Source organism: Nilaparvata lugens, chromosome 6 (genome assembly GCF_014356525.2).
Source record: "Nilaparvata lugens isolate BPH chromosome 6, ASM1435652v1, whole genome shotgun sequence".
Lineage (NCBI taxonomy): Eukaryota > Metazoa > Arthropoda > Insecta > Hemiptera > Delphacidae > Nilaparvata > Nilaparvata lugens.
In genome coordinates this window covers 59,091,146-59,110,719 of record NC_052509.1, presented here as the reverse complement: position 1 = coordinate 59,110,719, position 19,574 = coordinate 59,091,146, and the positions used below count along the sequence as shown (strand labels likewise).

Genomic DNA, 19,574 nt, shown 5'->3' with positions numbered 1-19,574 from the left:
TGAGAATTTTCAAGAAAAGTACTTCTGTACTTAGACCTTCCAGGCTTTTTTCTCTCAATCAAAGCATTCCTAACTTCTGTATTCAATCAACGGAAAGTCTGGAAAAGAGTTTAACCGGATGATTGGCTTAATACATTACACATATCCGGATTAGCAAAATATCCGAAATGGATTTTAATTGGACCCAAATGTGTATGTACGAACAGTCTATAATAAGTACTATATAGGCTTCCATAGTAAGATTAACTTTAACTGTCAGCATTGGTTTAATAGGGATCAATTGATGCAATCTATAAGGAAAGCTGACAGATTGGAGTAAATCTATCTATAGGTATACAGATTACATGAATGCTATTGTAAATAATTGCTATTGATGGACTGAGGCGTTAGTTTTCTCACAGAGCTGGAAGATAACAAGAATGATAAAGATAAGAGCAATGGTGGTTGATGGGAAAACCCTTGTGGAAAGATCTAGAATAGAATCGAACTGATTAATAATAACAATGAGGAATGTAGTGTAAATTCTTACACTTTTCATGTTTGTATAAGAATGATAACAGGAGTTGAATTTGTGGACTGGAAAGTAGCTGGGAACTGGAAGTGAGTTTAGGAAATATTATTTCTCTGAAATTTAAGTTGTCTGACATTAAAGACAACTTGTTATACAACTACTGAGACTATATGTAATTTATTATTAATCTTTGTAGTATTACATTGTGGTTTTGGGACGGATTGAATTAATTGATTATTGTTTTTCTATTCATTTTTGTGTGAATGGAAAATGGCGCTTGTTACTCTAGCTCACTCAAGTAACAGAATTAGTGCCAAATATGGCCAGCAATAGTTCAGTTGGTTAATTTTTAACACACACAAAACATATAATATTCAACACTATTTTGAAGTTCCAATAGATCACAAACACTCTTCTCAAGTGAAATAGTTATTTGTGCAACTAGTGCGCAAAGTGACAGTTTGCTGCACCGAAAGAAACGTTTACAGATTGGTTTCACGTTGGAATGGTTTCTTGAGTGCAGGAGAGGAACTTTGCGCACGTATTTCACATTAAGTTTTTCCTACAGTTACCATTGAATATGAAAAGTGGGTAATTATGGGTAAAATTGCCTGAAATGCATCAAATGTTTTTCTGTGTAATTTTATTATTGATAAAAACCTTAATCCTAAAATCCTAAAGTCCTCGTTGTCCTTGGTTATAATATATAATGAATAATAATTAGCGCGTTGTGCTTGGTTGCACCTCTGCTCACTATAGCAGCCCAGTCACTGTTACCAACTTCATTTTCATTTTGCTGCACTGTTGCTCCATATAACCTACTAAGTATTTTGCGTTGCCATGTTGCAAATCTGGAGTGCAGAAAAATTTTTCCCACACTAGAACGGAAAAGTGATTCTTTGCGTTCTGTAATCAGTGCAGCAATGGCCACTTTTCAACGTAACTGTAGGAAAATATCATTTGCTTTGTGAAAATATTGTCAAGTGAAGAAATACAAGAACTAAGCTATTTTGGATTGGACTATGTGTAACCTTATCTTAATTTGGGAGAGGAATAGCTCAAGGTTAAATTATTCTTTCTCTCCTGACATTTCGATGATGTATTTATTGTGAGAAAGAATGAAGAATAAATAAAGTTCTAGTTAATCACAATTTTATGGAGAAATATGCGTAGAGGTTTTGGTTTTGAGAAAATATAATTTATTTATTCAACAGTTTTTAACTTTCTTTTCGCGAAAACTAATTGACCGAGCGAAGTGAGGTCTAAGATTCAAGTCGATGGTTTGGCATTTATCTTAAAAGTTTAAATGTTTGAATGTTTATATGTTTTTATGTTGCGCATTTACGGCGAAACGCGGTAATAGATTTTCATGAAATTTGACAGGTATGTTCCTTTTTTAATTGCGCGTCGACGTATATACAAGGTTTTTGGAAATTTTGCATTCAAGGATAATATAAAAGGAAAAAGGAGCCTCCTTCATACGCCAATATTGAAGTAAAAATCTGACTGTAGAATTATTTATCATAAATCAGCTGACAAGTGATTACACAGATGTGTGGAGAAGCAAGTCTATTATTGTATTTCCATAAGGTCTATAGTTTCAATCAGGTACTTGTGGATGAGAATACTGCGTGAGGTCTACTGTTCACAGAACTACTAGTTACTGACTGAACGATAAAAATGGTTTCCTGTCTTACCAATGAACATAAATATATAAAACAATCACAAAAAATAATCTCTGCAATAGTATAATAGTGAAAAATATTTATGCATCGAGCGTTAAAATAATTCAATTTGTCTTGTCTTTTGCAGGAATTTGTAGATGACCCCATCAACCAATTAATTGGTATTTATCGAGATGTGATCATCAGATGTAGAAGGTCAGTCCAATACCTATTCAATTGGATTAGGCTACTAGAGGAATAATTTATCAATATCTCTCAATCTATGACAAGACTTACTTCAATTTCATCATTCTCTGGAATTATCTATTTCCATTCAAATGCAAACCAGTCAAGAAAAAATTCTTATTTCAAGTTTAAAATATTTGAAAAATTCACATTGTGTTGGAGATGTGCCCATCACCTCACATCAGCTACTCTAATCGACAGCATGTGATCTTTAAAACTGAGATGGAAAATAGTATTTAAATTCGCCTGGCAACTTATCAGAATATTTGGCTCCGGCTTTGTCAAATGATTAAGCCTCAGACGCAGACAGAAACTGACTTTCGAGTAAGGACAGTAACTTAGGAGAAAGATAGAAACTGACTGTTGAAGGAAGACAGTAGGCTACCTGACTTTTGAAGAAAGACGAACTACTTATTATTTTTGAAGAAAGACAGAACTTACTCTTGAACGAAGACAGAAACTGACTTTAAAAGTGAGACAGAAACTTATCTTTGAAGAAAGACGGAAGCTTACTGTTGGAGAGAGACAGTAACCCAATTCCAATGAGAGACAGAAAGAGACGAAGAAATTTGTAAACTGCATTCTCCCCAACCACTAGATTGAATTCTAATTCATCCAGCATCCATATAGGGAAGGGGTTACACTTGTTCGATGTATTTGTAATTAACATTAACTAATATATTCTGGTACCACTTTTCAAATTTATGTTTTAATTTATGTAGGCTACGAACCTGTGGAACATGACGTCAATGAATTCCTTTTAACACGCAAGCTGTAAACACCTACATTGTGTAACTTGGTTCAGAATCGACAAAATAGCACTTTGGCAAATTATTTATTCGGTTTTATCCGATTCAGTATTTATATATTGATCGTGTATATGAGGTTTGAAACTCTAGTCGAATCGATTAAGTTTATTTGCTTTTCTTCAATTTTGTTATCTGATGGTAGTCTGGTATAGTAGCATGTTTCATAATATTTTAATGATATTGTGAAGGTAAGGGGTTTCAATTTTTATTAGGATTTATTGAGCGAATTCACGAATTGACTTGTAACGTACAATGGAGCTTACTACTTCATTTCGATAGAAATGTTCAACTTGAATTGAAATTTCAATGTGAGCCGTCTCGGTAATATTCTTAGATAATTTACATCAGATTCTTTCAAAACTTGTCATTAAATTCACTGCTCCATATATTGCAGAGGTATTGAAACACAATAAACATTATTATCAAGTGCCCTTTATTGTATTATAACACAACCAGTTTCATCTCTTTAAGAACCATTTTCAAGTGTTAATCAATTGAAAATAGCTCTTGGAGATTTAAATCTGAAATGAAGGGCACTCGATGAATTTTTTATTGTTTTTCAATAATCAGTAGCCCTAAAAAGGAAATCTGGTGCGGCGCACTCACACAACTTTCCTTGCCGTTATGAAAATTGATCACCTGACGCCTGTGTTCCCGCGCATCTCAAGTCTACTATTCAAAGATCTTAACCAGCTGGTGACAGGACAATAACGCTGTAGACATACGAGGTCTGCTATCTCTGCATATAGTGAATGATTTAATAGAATCAACAGTTGCCAACAGTTTGTAATTGAATAATCACATTTTCTCGAATTTTGAGCTTATTTTCAATTTTAGGTGAAAATGCTACTGAACATTAATAGTAGAGATTTTCATGCTCAATCTTTTCCACTTGGACTTTTTTGTTTAAATTGTATCTGAAGCCTGATAGGCCTAATTTGGAATCTAAAATCAAACTTTTCATAGATGGGGTGGAGCTCCTGAAATTTTTACAGATATGGAACTTGTGGCAGTTGATAGAACTTTTCAATTACTATTTTAGGTATAAATTTGATCAAAATCGTTGGAGTCGTTTTCGAGAAAATCCCGAAAACCCCTGTTTTTGACAACATTTTCGTCATCTTGAATTGGATTTGATCGAAATTGTTCGTGTCGGATCCTCATAGTGTAAGGACCTCAAGTTCCAAATTTCAAGTCGTTCCGTTAATTGGGAGATGAGATATCGTGTATGCAGACGCACATCATACACTCATACACACACACACACACACACACACACACACACACACACACACACACACACACACACACACACACACACACACACACACACACACACACACACATACACACATACAGACCACTTTTTTTGGACTCAGGCGACCTTGAAACGTATAGAAATATTTGGATATTGGGGTACCTTAATTTTTTTCGCTATACTTTCCTTACCTATGGTAATAGGGCAAGGAAAGTAAAAAGTACATAAATATTGCAGAGCTATAAACACTGGTATCAGCTGTTTATCAGAATTCTGAATGTGAATTAGTATTGATATAAGCTCAAACCACTGTGGGCCTACAAATAATACTAGATCCATTTCCATTCAAAATCATAATACCCTAACCAATTAAAAAATGTCTATGTTTCAAAAGAAGTTTACATTGATCAGTCCAACATTATTTCAAAACGTCTTCCTTCTCCCGGTGCACTGGTATTTGCTGCTCCCTTATTCTTGTTTATGTTTAGCCGAGAATCTGATTAATTATACGAAAATTCTGATCGAATTCTTATTCACCAGACGAGAATTTTGTCGATAGGTTGGCTTTTTGGTCAAACCTTCGGTTTTCGTGTTGCGACCGGTTCTGTACCTTGACTGGTTTTCGACTTCTAACACTGTCAGCATTACTTGAATGGGAAGCTCTCGTGTTACTTATAAGGAATGCTGACAGTTTCGAGTGAATCCCACTGTAGCTGAGGTAAACAATTTCTGTCTCTTTCTTTTGGTGGTGATCATCGTCTCGACGGAAAATTTCTCAACAATATTCTATATTTTATCCAATTTAATCCCATGTCATCTACTTGTATAGTTGTAGACTACCTCTGTAATCTTTGACAGATTATTATGTGATCTGTTTCCCCCAAACTTAATTTTAAACTTGTTTTCATGCTATAGATTTATTCCACGATTTGGTGACTACCTAAGAATTCGAGCAATCCAATATTAATTCCAGGATAAATAGATGTTGGCTCTATAATAATTCTTGCCATTTACCTTTTTATGTACCGGTTGCACAAAGCCGGTTGAATTTTAACCATGATTAATTCCACGAGAACCAATCAGAGAAGCCGTCTTTTCAAAAACGCATTCTCTGATTGGTTCTTGAGGAGTTAATCATGGTTAAAATTTAACCGGCTTTTGTTCAACCGGTCCTACATCTTACAACTCTTTCATCAACTACAACTTTCTCTCATCAGAGATTTACGTTTTCCTTCTTGTTTCTATTGGGATTCCTCAGGAGTGTCCCCCTCCCAATTCCATGAACGCATCCCTTCTAAATTTAAAAACAATTCCGCTTCCAACCCCACGATCAAAAAGAAAAAATGTTGTCAGTAGACATTTTTATCACTGCTGACCATGTTTGGGGCCCCTCTCCCAGGATTTTGATATTGATACCCCCAAGTACGGTATTTCAAGGAGGCAGTCTGCATCCAAACCCCTCTCCCTTCATGGGCACACCAGGATTCCCTTAATGGAATTCCTAAAGGTATGAATACATTTTAACCAAACAAATCATTCCTCTGTGAATGAAAACTCACGTTCACCCCTTCCTCAATTTTTCCTCCTGAGGTGGTTTGCCTTTCATTGGGTTTCTGTGTTGCTACTCAGCTTCTTCTATAGGCTTATCGAATATTGTAAATACAGTTATGGAATGATTAAATATCTGGAGCTATTGTCTTTGAAGAATATGGTTGTGAAGTGCTTCTGTCATTATTTTATGCTTGGGAGAATGCATACTTTCAATAATTGTCAAAATTCTTTATTTCCAAAATTTAACAACGTAACTAATCAAAGGTTAATAATAATAAGTCAAACACTTATCACAAAAATAGTTATTTGTATATCTAGAGTGAAAAGTGCTGTTTTTTCTCCCCGAGGGAAAAGTTTAAAGCCCGAGGCGAAGCCGAGGGCAACAATTTTCCTGAGGGAGAAAAAACATTTTTCACTCGTGATATACACAACATTTTTCCTCCACCTACATTTTTATAAAAACTGCTAATAAAATAATTTTTAAAAACGTATGTGACCAAACAATGTGTTACAACATAATCTAAAAAGTAAACAGAAACAGCTGGCTTGTAATCACAGTTCTCCTCCAACAGCACTATCTGTCGGCTAAAGTTGTAACAACAATGACAGCCAAAACTACAGCTTTGATGAAGTTCCCGTTTCAAATTTGATTAGTTTATAAGTAATATTCGTTGCTGATATTTTGAATAACATGGAATAAAAGAAAAAAATATATACATTGTTTTAGTATAATGATTTATGAAGTTTGTAATAATAATTTCAGCACACAAACATAAATTTCATATATCGATCAAATGTCTGGTTGAGGTATTGAATTTAGTTGGTTTAATGACTACTCTATATGCTTCCTCATCTGAGCTTAGACCTTCTGACCTATTCCAAATGTACGTTTTTAAAATAGAGATGCTTCCCATGTTATTTAAATGGAGTCACTTTTACTCCCTAGGGAGTTTTTCTGTTTTTTAGTACCTAGAGCAAAAAAGTGACACTTTAGTATCATGTTTCAGGGAGTAAAGTGATAGCCCAGTCAATAAAGGTTTTTTCGATCCGAAAATTAAATAAAAGCTGAATCTTCTACCATCGATAGAACCCTCCCAGAGGGTCATTCTCCCAAAAGTCCCAAGAAATCCCCTTGGAGCTTTCCCCCCTAGCACCCCTCAAAGTTGAAAAATGCAGGTAATCACGGAAAATCAATTATCTCTGTACCCATTGATCGGAAACAGCTCTATTATATGCCATTCGATTAGTTACACTATGGACTACAATATTAGTTTTATTCATTTTTTCAATAAAATTAACAGTTTTCTTGATAAATTAATATATATGTAAAAATTTAGGGGGTTTGCGATTTGATTTTTTTGTTTTCTTCGATTAACTTCGAAGCAAGTAGTTTTAAAGAAAAATGAGTCGAATAATTTATGTAGCCACATTCATTGCGAATCCATTTATGTATATTGTTATGTATTTGCGATTCAAGTTGACGCCATGGAAGGGGAATGTTATGTATTTGCGATTCAAGTTGACGCCGTGGAAGGGGAAACAGTCAACGCGGAACGGCGCGGCTGACTCTCTTAGCCATAGTAAACAGTAAACTGGAATTCAATTATCTCTGTAAACATTAATCGGGAAAAAATCTATCATATGCCATTCGATTCGTTAAACTAAGGACTACAATATTAGTCGAATTAATTTCCTCAATAAATCGAACAGTTTCCTTAATAAAATAATATAATGTAAAAATTTAGGGGTTTTTCGATTTGAATTTTTTGTTTTCTCTGATTAACTTCGAAGCAAGTAGTTTTTAAGAAAAATGAGTCGAATAATTTATGTAGACACATTCATTGCGAATCCATTTATGTATATTGTTATGTATTTGCGATTCAAGTTGACGCTGTGGAAGGGGAAACAGCCGACGCGGCTGACTCCCTTCACCATAGTAAACAGAATAATACTGCTGTCTACATTGCATCTCATTTACAGTATGGCGCTCGAAACAATCAATTTTGCCTATTGTTTTGACATGCGCTGTATATAGATTTTCACTTTTCAATACTCTTAAAAAATATTACAATTTTCTTGAATTAACCATGCTCATGATAAAAATCAGGATTTCGTTGTTTTCTCACAGAATTTATTATATTAATTTGAAGTGTGCCTTCTCCATAGGAGTCAGAGGTAACACAATTTGATAACTCTAGTTTCAGATATTGATGTTTTTCATCAAAGTTTCATGATATATTTTGTGTCCGACTCCTTTATCTTATCCTTATTTTGTAAAAATTAAGATTCAAAATTTATTTTCAAGAACAAAAAAACAAAAAAAATTTCAAGCTGAAAGTAGATCAATTTGTTGCACATTCGATTCAAATATTAACAAATGTTACCAAATATTATCACATATAGTGAGAGCGAATTATTCTGAAGCTTACTATTCTCACTGAACATGAAGAGGCAATACCAAGCCAGAATCGCAGTTCCGTTCAAATCATTATTATCAGAGCTTTCAAATTGATGCTATGTAACTATGGATGTTATCCCCATCTCACAATTTCCCCATTTATCCTTATCCTGATTCAGAATAAAGTAGTTGATCTCTATAATCACAGAAATCAATGTACAGTACCTATAATAAATAGTAAAAATAACAAAATTTCTAGTAATAATGCAACTTTTTCTAGGTATGAATTTCAAGGCTCATAAAATGACTTTTTCTCAATCACAGGCAGAAATTCCAATGATTATCATAATAGTAATTTAATGAAAATTGTTTATATTGTACATTGTTCGACGTAAGATAAGCTACATCTTTAAGGTAACCAACGTATTTAGGATTATCATGTTTATGAATGAAAGCGAGACTGTGATAGAAGATTGGTCAAACTGAAATATAAACATTATAAAGACAATCCATATTTCTGATCAACTATAATTATGAATGATAGTATCAAGCCGTAATGAATTGAGCAACTGAATTTCAAAGTTACTATCCACTGTTCAAATCGCACTGTGATTTCCTTTTACTTCCAAATGGATTGACTTGCCTCACTCTTCAACGTAACAATTACTGAAAAAAACCAGTGGAATGTGAACGTCATCCAAAAAGCATTTGAATTTCAATTTTGATTTATCATGAAATTCATAAAAAACTAATTCTTGAGAGAATAGTGATGAATTGCAAACAGTGCAAGTAACATTGATACAAAGCGATACAATGAAAGTCAACATCGATTAATTTGATATTGGACTTATCAAATTTATATTATTTATAAAGCTTATAAAATGTGGAACCAACATTTTAAATTTCCTCTACTGGAGCAAAACATCGATAGAAAATAAAGAAGAGCCCATCATAAGCACAATATACTTGTGTACTAGAATTCACTTGAACTAACTCATCACTTCAACCCTTCAATGATCACAATGAACTAGAATGGTATAAAAACCATGGAATTGATAATCAGGTACATTTTTCAAATAGCTTCACCCAACTAAATCTGTAAATAGATTCAATTTGAATGCTTCAAATAGAAAATGATCTATCCTTTTGGTGCCCTAATCAAAATCAATTTCAATCAACATAAATCGACATAAAGAAAAGCTTCTGCCAACCTTGTATAGTGAATGACAAGATGCGAGTGGAGGTGAAAAATCGATGTGTTAACAAAAATAATAGAAGATGATGAATCGTCTTTCAATTAATCTTATACGGTAGGGTACTTTGTGGTTGAATGTGAAACACTTTCATGATTTTCCTACCTTTTATGCATGCTTACTCTTCCTTAATTTGTATTTTTGCATGGCTTTCATCTTTAGAATCTACTGAATTTTCATATTGAACTGTCTAAATAATCTAGATTCAACTAGTAAGAACGGAAGATAAGCTACTTTACAGAGAGAATCATAGAAAGTTTCGACTCAACTATCCCAATGTATATTTTTTTTATGCCTCAGCCGTCATATATATTTGGCTCAACTGAAGGTATATTATCAACCTGGCTTGAAGAATATTAACTGTAGAAAACAGCTAAGACTGCACGCTATGATTTCTCAGGAAATTGCCACTGTTAACACTATTGTAATCTTTGATTTATCTCAGTTTTTGACAAAACTTATGATAAATTTTAGCATAGAATTATAATCATACACACATATTTTAAATACGTATTATATTATGTAATAGTATGAATATTTTATCGGTTGCAAACAATATCTTTGTCTGTCATAGAATGCATGATTTAGCACATCTATAACAACAAAATGATTTTAGAGAATTTAGAGAATTAAAATGTGAAAAATTAGTTTCATCGCATGTCAAAACAATAGACAAAATTGATTGTTTCGAGCGCCATGGTGTGAATAAGATGCAACTTAGAAAGCAGTAGGCCTACTACTGTCGTATTTTACTGTTTATTATGGTGAAGAGAGTCAGCCACGCCATACCGCGTCGACTGTTTCCCCTTCCACAGCGTCAAATCGAATCGCAAATGAATAACAATATACAACAATGGATTCGCAATGAATGTGGCTACATTAATTATTTGTCTAATTTTCTTTAGATTATTTGCTTCGAAGTTAATCGGAGAAAACAAAAATCAAATCGAAAGACCCCTACATTTTTATGTATATATTATTTTATCAAGGAAACTGTTTGATTTATTGAGGAAATGAATACGACTAATATTCTAGTCCATAATGTAACGAATCGAATAACATATGATAGATTTTTTCCGATTAATGGTTACAGAGATAATTGATTTCCAGTTTGCTGTTTACTATGGCTAAGAGAGTCAGCCGCGCCGTTCCGCGTCGACTGTTTCCCCTTCCACAGCGTCAAATTGAATCGCAAATACATAAAACTATACACCAATGGATTTGCAATGAGAGTGGCTACATTAATTATTTGACTCATTTTTCTTTAAAACTACTTGTTTCGAGGTTAATCGGAGAAAACAAAAAAATCAAATCACAAACCCCCTCAATTTTTACATATATATCATTTTATCAAGAAAACTGTTAATTTTATTGAAAAAATGAATATAACTAATATTGTAGTCCATAATGTAACTAATTGAATGGCATATAATAGAACTGTTTCCGATCAATGGTTACAGAGATAATTGATTTCCCGTGTTTACCTGCATTTTTCATGTTTTAGGGGGTTGGGGCGGAAAGCTCCAAGGGGATTTTTTGGGACTTTTGGGAGAATGACCCTCTGGGAGGGTTCTATCGATGGTGGGAAATTCAGCTTTTATTTAATTTTCGGATCGAAACTGCTTTTTTGGACCTTCATTGACTGGGCTATAAGTACTTTTGACAGTAGGTGGAGGAAAAATAAATTAAATCAACTACCCAGAACTAAAAAACTAAAAATTGTTTCAGGCACCACTAGCAAAAGAAACATCTTTGACCGCTGGTGATAATAATAACAAGTAGGTCTATTATTCCTGGATCGTCATGGTTCTTATGTATTTTTAATGAGAACGTTCCTCCTGATACTTTATTTTAATTTCTTGATGAATTTGATTGGTAACAAGCATGCACTTTGATGTTGCCTCAATGGTTTTGCATCAGACTCCACATCCACAAGATTGTTCGTTATTCCAAGTGGCAATTTGAAAATGTAATGTTCAAAACTGTTCTGCAATTGATCATGATCTCCTTATTCCTAACTAAATCCTCCCTATAGCCTACTATCCTTACCGTATGCTTCTATGGAACATTGAAATCGAATTTCCTTCCACCATTGATAAAAAAAATTTTGTGGTATCTTGCTACCTGAGAAGTCGGCAACAATCTCACATGATTAAACTTTTTCAACACGCCTTCTCGTGTCGATGAAAAATCAAGCCACCAATATTCACCGCGATTACTGTACGCCAATTTATTTTTAGCCCCCATACAACCTTGGCATTACATCTAAACGTAATAGACGCGTCCGTCAGTTCATCAATGAACCAGTTTACAAGTCTTAAAAAAAGTACAAAATGACTTACAAAAAGTGCAACCCGTCTATTACTATAATGATGGTGTTTTGCTGATTACAGCTATAAAGATGGTAGTGGTAGCCCTGCACTATCACCAAGACTACTTTGTAATTCACGTTTTAATGACTGTTATAAAAGGGTGATAAGTAGAATGCATTTGTCAATTAACGTCTGATGGATACATAAAGTTCCAATTCAGGTTGAACGAACAATGGAATCAGTCTTCCCAGATTTGACCTTGAGAGAAGCATGTGCAATCATGTCTAACTTTTATTTTGGCATACTACGAAGTTCAGTGTGTATAGCTATATTCCTGCACTAGTCCACAACAATAACATCAAGTTGGCAAAATTTATATATGAAGGAGTTTAGTAAAATATAGTTATATTCCTGAACTAGTTCACAATATCATCAATTTGGCAAAATTTATGTGTGATAGAGTTTAGTGAGATATAGTTATATTTCTACACTAGTCCACAACAATAACATCAAGTTGGCAAAATTTATATATGAGGGAGTTTAGTAAAATATAGTTATATTCCTGAACTAGTTCACAATATCATCAGTATGGAAAATTTATGTGTGATAGAGTTTAGTGAGATATAGTTATATATTCCTACATCAACCTATAGGTAACAATCACAGTAGTTATGCTTGAAATTCATTCTTATCGATATACATAGTAATATTCCAGCAGTTGCTATTGTACTCGATATAGTGATAGTAATGTGTAGATTGCCTATAAATAATATGTTGAAGCTTCCAATAAGACTACCGGTACTGTTATCTGATTTATATAATCTATTCCAAATATATTTACATGGGTTTTCCCCGTGATTTCGTTCATTCATTGCTCAATTATTGATGGGAATTGAGATATTACAATTCAAATTCAAATTTAAATTCAAATTTATTCAAGTAAGTCACAATACATTCCGGTCTATACACGAATCTACAATAAATTACAGTACAACAGCTAATTATGCAACAAATTTCACAATATGATATTATAGTAGTTGTTTTCTTATTATTCTTCTCAGAGTCCTATCAATACAGCATTTTATGAAGACATTCTAAATAATATTATGAAAAGAAACAAAGCCTTAAACCCGGGTTGACTAAACTCGATCTTGACATTTGAATATGGTCAAGTCGGGTATGATTTACAAGTATGCACTTGAATTATCGTTAGTGACTATTGCCATAAAAATCATATATGTTTCAGTGCTCTCGTAAAGCGTGTACCTGATTTGACCATTTTCAAATTTGACAATTTTCATTGAGCTTGGTGAACCGGACATTGGAGTCTCAAGTCCTAACATCATCCTTCCTGGAGGATCCAAATCAAACAATATTCCTAATTCCCTTAGGATGTTTTCCCTAATTTGAAGTGACTGATTCACAATTGAATGAATATGCGGGTAGTGCATCGAGTTTAGTAACGTTATTGAAGCATCTAAAATACATGCTTCCTCTTGAATTTTGGAAAGATTTTATTGTTTTTTACATTGGTTTTACATGATTTATAGAAAACAAAATATTGTAGAAATCTGCTATGTATTTGAAAGATTAGAAAAAAAGTCAAGTTGGGTAGAAATCCTCATAGATCTACAGTGTACTCTGAGGATAAAATTATTTATCCTGTTGTGGAAATTCAGAAGACATAACCTCATTTTGGACTTTTAATGTTACCTAAATTTGGAAGAGAAATAGTACAAGGTATTCTTAGTTTTTCTCTCCCGATCTGTGCTCCATTGTGAAAAGAAAAATGAAGAATAATAAAGAATAAATCGAATAAATCATTGAACTCACAAATCCCGTCCGGTATGCGTAAACAGTAAGACAGTATTAAATTTCAATCACTGTCACTTTCTTCAAAACGCATTCATTTATGGTCTAATTATATCAGCACTTTGAAAAAAAACGAAACGTCAACTATGAATAAAATTGAACTAAATATGAAAAAAAACAGCAACCACTCCGTACATAGTTTTAAGTTTAGTGTAAGTGTGTGTAAGTGTGTGTGTGTGTGTGTGTGTGTGTGTGTGTGTGTATGTTTGTGCGCATGTGTGAATGTGTGTGCGCATATGTGAATGTGTGTGCGTATGAATGTGTGCAAGAATGATTATAAATATTGATATATTGATTTATTTCAATATAATACCATATTCAATTATTATGTTCTTCATGATATAATATTTAAATTTGTATATAAATATTTTATTATATATATTCAAGTGTCCCCACACAGGGTAGCCTATAGGGAGGAACAATATAATAAAGTAGGGTATTGAATAAATATTGAAAAATGTCAAATTGTGATAAAATTATAAAATATGAGTATTTCAGTATTGAAAGGAAAAGTTCAGAGGTATTTCCTCCATTGAACATTGTTGCTCCAAGTAGAATAAAATAATAGAGTTTCCACAGTATGTGTTACAAAAAGAAGTAAAATAGGCCTACATCACACTATAGAAGATCATTTACTGAACTTGATGAATTATTTTTATTTATTTTAGTATTCTCCAACAATAGGAATTGGAAATATCAAGGTTAAAGACATAAATAATGCATCATATATGAGGTATTCATTATAAGAAACATATACAGTATTGAGAAACTTATCACAGCTCATGTTCATCAAGAATCTTACTTCTTGATTGCTTTTGTAATGCTATTTCATCAATATAACAGAAAGAGAAGAAAAAATGGACAAAAAAGTGCGAAGAATTAAAAATAAAGAACAGAAAAATATATTTAACTTGACTGCATCAGGAAGATTGATGAGATAAATGCATCTCCTGCTGTATTAGTTGAAAGATGTGCGCAAATTAGATCTTTGTTGGACATTAGTTAAATCTCTGCCCTTTGAAAGCAAGATTTAAAAATCTCATCATGGGAATGTAATAAAGTAATTAGTTGAGGCTTAAAGTGCGATTAAAGTTTCATGTTCATTATAATTTTACACCTTGATTTCTTCTTTTTATATCATCAAGTCAATAAATACAGGTATCACAGTACTAAGCTTTGATGGACCCATAATGGGATAATTTTCATATGAGATAATTCATAATGATGGAGCCATAATGAGGTAATATTCATATGAGATAATTCATAATGATGGACCCATAATAAATGCCATTGCAGATTGTGACGCCCTTACAAATAAATTGTCCAACTTCTTAACTAGATAATTAATGAAAAACATTATATTTTTTAGGTAAGGTATTGAAGCTCTCTAATATCTTCCTTAATATTTCCATAATCATAAATCCCAGGATTGATCTATTTTCAACTTCTCAACACAATAGGGTAGGGCCAGACCCTAGCGTTTTCAGCGTTTATCTAGTTATTTATAGTTTGTGTAAAATAAATTGATACTTGGCCCTCCATCCCAAGAAATTAAAGGGTTGCCAAATCGTGTAAAATTGCAACTTTCTCAAATTTCCAATTCAACGTCAGAATTGGATGTAGAATATCATCCCAGATATCCTAGTAGTGCTAGAAAAGTTTCAGGGTTGAAGGATCAAAAGGAAATTCAACTTTTATGATAAAATTGGAATCATCGCGAAGATTCGTTTTTCTTTTGAATATCACTTCTCTCAGAATCATGGGGCGTAATAATTTTATTTCAAATTAACGGGGAGAATGTTTCCTTTCTATTGGTGTCTGGATCATTTTTATCCGACCTATAGTAATTTTTTAATTAATGTTTATGTTTGTCAATGTCGAGACATTTCAAGCAGAAAACATGAAAAAAGATAAGAGGGTGATGAAATTAAGAAAGTTTTTCAGAAATAATTGAAATTATTTTTCCAATTGTCAAACGTAGTCTACTCGGAACAACGTTTTCAGATTGGGTTGGCGCCTGAAAAAACGCTTTATGTGGTTTGGCCCTCATTCTGGGTGGAGTATGCTTGCTTCAACATTTCAAGACTTGAATTGCTCAATAATATAATGAATGAAAGCACGGATACTACTAGAATTGAATTGTCGGTCCCGGCTGAAGTAAGAAAGTCGCAAGGCCCATTGACGGCTTAAATTATATATTCAGGCGGTGGGACCTTCCCGCAAGGGACTCCCCATCAACAAAAGCCATACAAATTTACTTTTTTTACTAGAATAATTATGTATCCGTGAATGAAAGTAATCAAAAACTCGTCCTTTACTTATAGTCTTTACACTTCTTCAAAGGCAGTGCAGTACTTTACAAATGAAGAAAACTAATTACCAATTTTATTGTCTGGGTCGTGTACTTTGAATATTCGTAGAAAATTTCAAACTATTCACAAACTTCAATTGTTTCTGAAAATAGACCTGTTAACGCTGTAATGTGGGATAATAATGGAAGTAGTATTGTTGGCTTGTGAAGAGGGATTACTCCAGTACAATGTTATGATGCCAGTAAGAGGATTTGCGGTTAGGTTTGACTCTTCAGTTTCTCACCAACAATTATTTCAGTCCATTCCTGTTATTTTGTTTGTGTGACGCAATTTCATGCATCAAATTGAATTGCTAACTCAACCAAGGGCAAAGGACTAAGTGCATGTGATGGAGTAGACGTTTAAAAGCTGGTTCTTGAATAAAACGTTCTAGGAATGGAATCTGTAACTCACTTACAATGAGCCCGGTACAATTTTTCAAAGTAATTTCCTCTTGCATTCAAACCGTCTATCTGATTATTGTATCAAAATAATGTAGAAAATTTCAGTTTCAAATCATAATAAAAAATGATGTAAACTTTTCAAGAACATAATTATTATTCTCATGGTTTTTTTTTTGGAGGAGAGTCTTGACGGGAGGTTCACATCTAATTGCCTAATATATACATTTATATTTGTCTCTTTTCTGTTCAGGGCTATATATAATCAAAAATAAGAATCTTCCAGCAGTATTTATCTATTTATATCAAATCACTTGGAAATGGTATGAATGTCCGAAACATGTTGTGATAAAATAACTCAAAAAGGGTTATGATATTTGTATTTCTATTTACATTTATATTTATATAATCAATGAGCTAGCTATCCGACTGATATATTTCTGTAAGATATTGAATTTCAAACCAAATTTCAAGTAAACTTAAATTGAATGTTGATGGACTACGAGTGTCACCTATTTAACCCCTTCCTACCTCCTCGATTTCAACGTTGTTTAAAAACCATTTGATATCAATGTTGTCACTTTGTTAAGCGTTCCAGTCAGTAAGTAGGCTTAGACAAATTGTTTTTGTAATTGAATTAATATCTGCTTATATGCTGTATAGGTGAAGAACTAATATTCTAATTAATTTGTAAAAGTTGATAAAAGGTGCAGTATCATCATTTTTGGTTGATTCTATTGAAAGAATACGAAGTTGATGTTGTCAATATCACTATATTTGTTCAAAAATTAATTTAAAAAGCAAATATAGTGGTATTGACAACATCAACGTCGTATTCTTTCAATTATAGAGAATACCACATCTCATACCATTCAATCAAATTATTGATTCTATTGGGTTTTGTTGTGTAGCTTTAATACAGCTCAAATAATATTTAACAATTGATTAACAGACTTTGAATAATATCGATCACATTATGGTGTGCATTGGGGGATTTTTAAATCTGCATACTGCATTTCACAATATGAAACATGTGTACATTACTCAACTAACAGCGGCTTTTCTAAACAGCTAAAATAATCAGTAATCGATCAACATACTTTGAATAATATCGACCATATTCTGGTGTGCATTGAGGGTTTTTAAATCTACATATTGTCACAAAATTAAAAATGTGTAAATATTGATAGTTTTTTAAAAATATAAATATTTCTTAAAATGGAAAATGCGTAAGCTACTCACCTAACAGCGGCAGAAGTCCTAGAGTTTGCTGGTCGAGAAGTGATTTCAAACTGCAATCCAACTCAATTGGCGAGGGCGGCGGCTCATCCTTGTCAGTCATATCCGATCACAAAGTCAGAGAACAGAAATTGAAAAACTTGAAAACTTATCACCAATCACTTTACCCGAATATTCCTAATTATAGCACTAGTCGGTTATTGTAGAGAAGTTCTAAACCAATCACTTTAAACTTTCAAAGTTAATGAATTACCAATCACTTCAAACTTTAAAGTTTGGCTGCTCGTGATTAATCCCACACAACTTTTAGATTATTTACTTCTAGAATCAGTTCTTGTTATTGCTACAGTTAACTTCAAATGTGTGGTTTCACATTGATGCTTGTTGGAGGGTCACATTGGTATTCCCATTTTCATTTGAATTTTTTTCTCAAATACTCCCAAACTTTCCTGCAAACTGTAGCGTAAAGTGTTGTAGGAAACTTGTTCTGATATTGCAGAATTTTCTCCCCTCTACTAGTCCTGTTTTGAATATAGAAAAAACTGATAAAATTAGATGGTTCTAGATAATATTCTTCAAGATTGTAGAAAGTATTATCAACTTTTTGTATGTGATATTCTACAACTTCGTGTGAGCAGTGGATGGTATTCTACTGTTTCTTGAAGATATTATAATATCCTATTTTCAACAACAACTATTTTCGTAGAATAAAGATAGTGTTCTACAACCTCTTGTAGATAGGCCTAGTATTCAATTCTATCTAGGTTTTAAACTCCTGTAGAATGTAGCTACTATTCTAATAACAAACTACAGCACTGAGTTTATTTTCCACACAATCTTAGAGTGTTTTCACAGAAATGCAAGTCGAATGCCGCTAAACTGTTTCCAGCAGGTGTGTACCAATTTTAACAAACGCCTACAACTTCTTTCAGCAAATTTGTAACAAATGCCTAAACTTTTCCCAGAAAATTTGTCACAAACTCTTGTAGCTAACGCCTAGAAATTTTTTCTAGCAAATTTTTAACAAACTCTCTTGTAACAAATGCCTAAAACTTTTTCCAGCAAATTTGTCACAAGTTTTGTAACAAACTTTTTTGTTACAAACGCCGAAAACCTTTGTAGGAAACTCTCACAACTGCGCACACTCGAACTATTTCTGTATTCTACTATGGATGTTTAATCGTGTTTTATATATTTTCGATTAGGTTTTGTTGTTTTTGTGAACGTTGCGATACACACGCGAGTAGTACGACTTCCCTGGTCGGCTGTTTGGTCGGATACGGCAACTGACAACCGGACGACTGGTCTTCACTGGCACTGAGCGACGTCTAGCGCGTCTTGCCGGTGAAAATATTCTTGGAACAAGTTGCCTACCACCACTAATGCCCGGTAACGCTCTCTGATTGGCCACTACATGTATGACTCTTTCTCACTCCCTCTTGGCCACAGAGAGAGACAATCACATGACAGAGAGGGACAGTCTCATGACAGAGAGGGACAGCTTATCCGCCACGAATAGAAGCCAAGTTGCTCCGACTTATTTTGTTTACATCAGGTGTAAAACTATACTTTTGTGCGCCCAAAAGCCCTTTCGTGTGTGTGCGTTTGTGTAGACAAGCGCATGCGATGGATTGATAAAGTTGAAAGAAGATGGATAGACTTCTTTGGAGCATCTCTCGGAACCGGTATTGCTAATTGTTTACTTTTTG

General features: G+C 33.4%; 1 protein-coding gene across 4 annotated transcripts in view; it reads right to left on the bottom strand.

The window, feature by feature from the left end:
- The window catches only part of LOC111045726 (hepatic leukemia factor), a 276,427-nt gene extending 257,237 nt beyond the window's left edge, over positions 1-19,190 (bottom strand). For all 4 annotated transcript variants that reach the window (XM_039431569.1, XM_039431566.1, XM_039431567.1 and 1 more), the window contains exon 1: positions 17,869-19,190. In XM_039431569.1, the coding sequence (XP_039287503.1) occupies positions 17,869-17,968 (100 nt within the window). In that variant the 5' untranslated portion in view covers positions 17,969-19,190. The remainder of the gene's footprint in view (positions 1-17,868) is intronic.
- Positions 19,191-19,574: the final 384 nt, after the last annotated feature.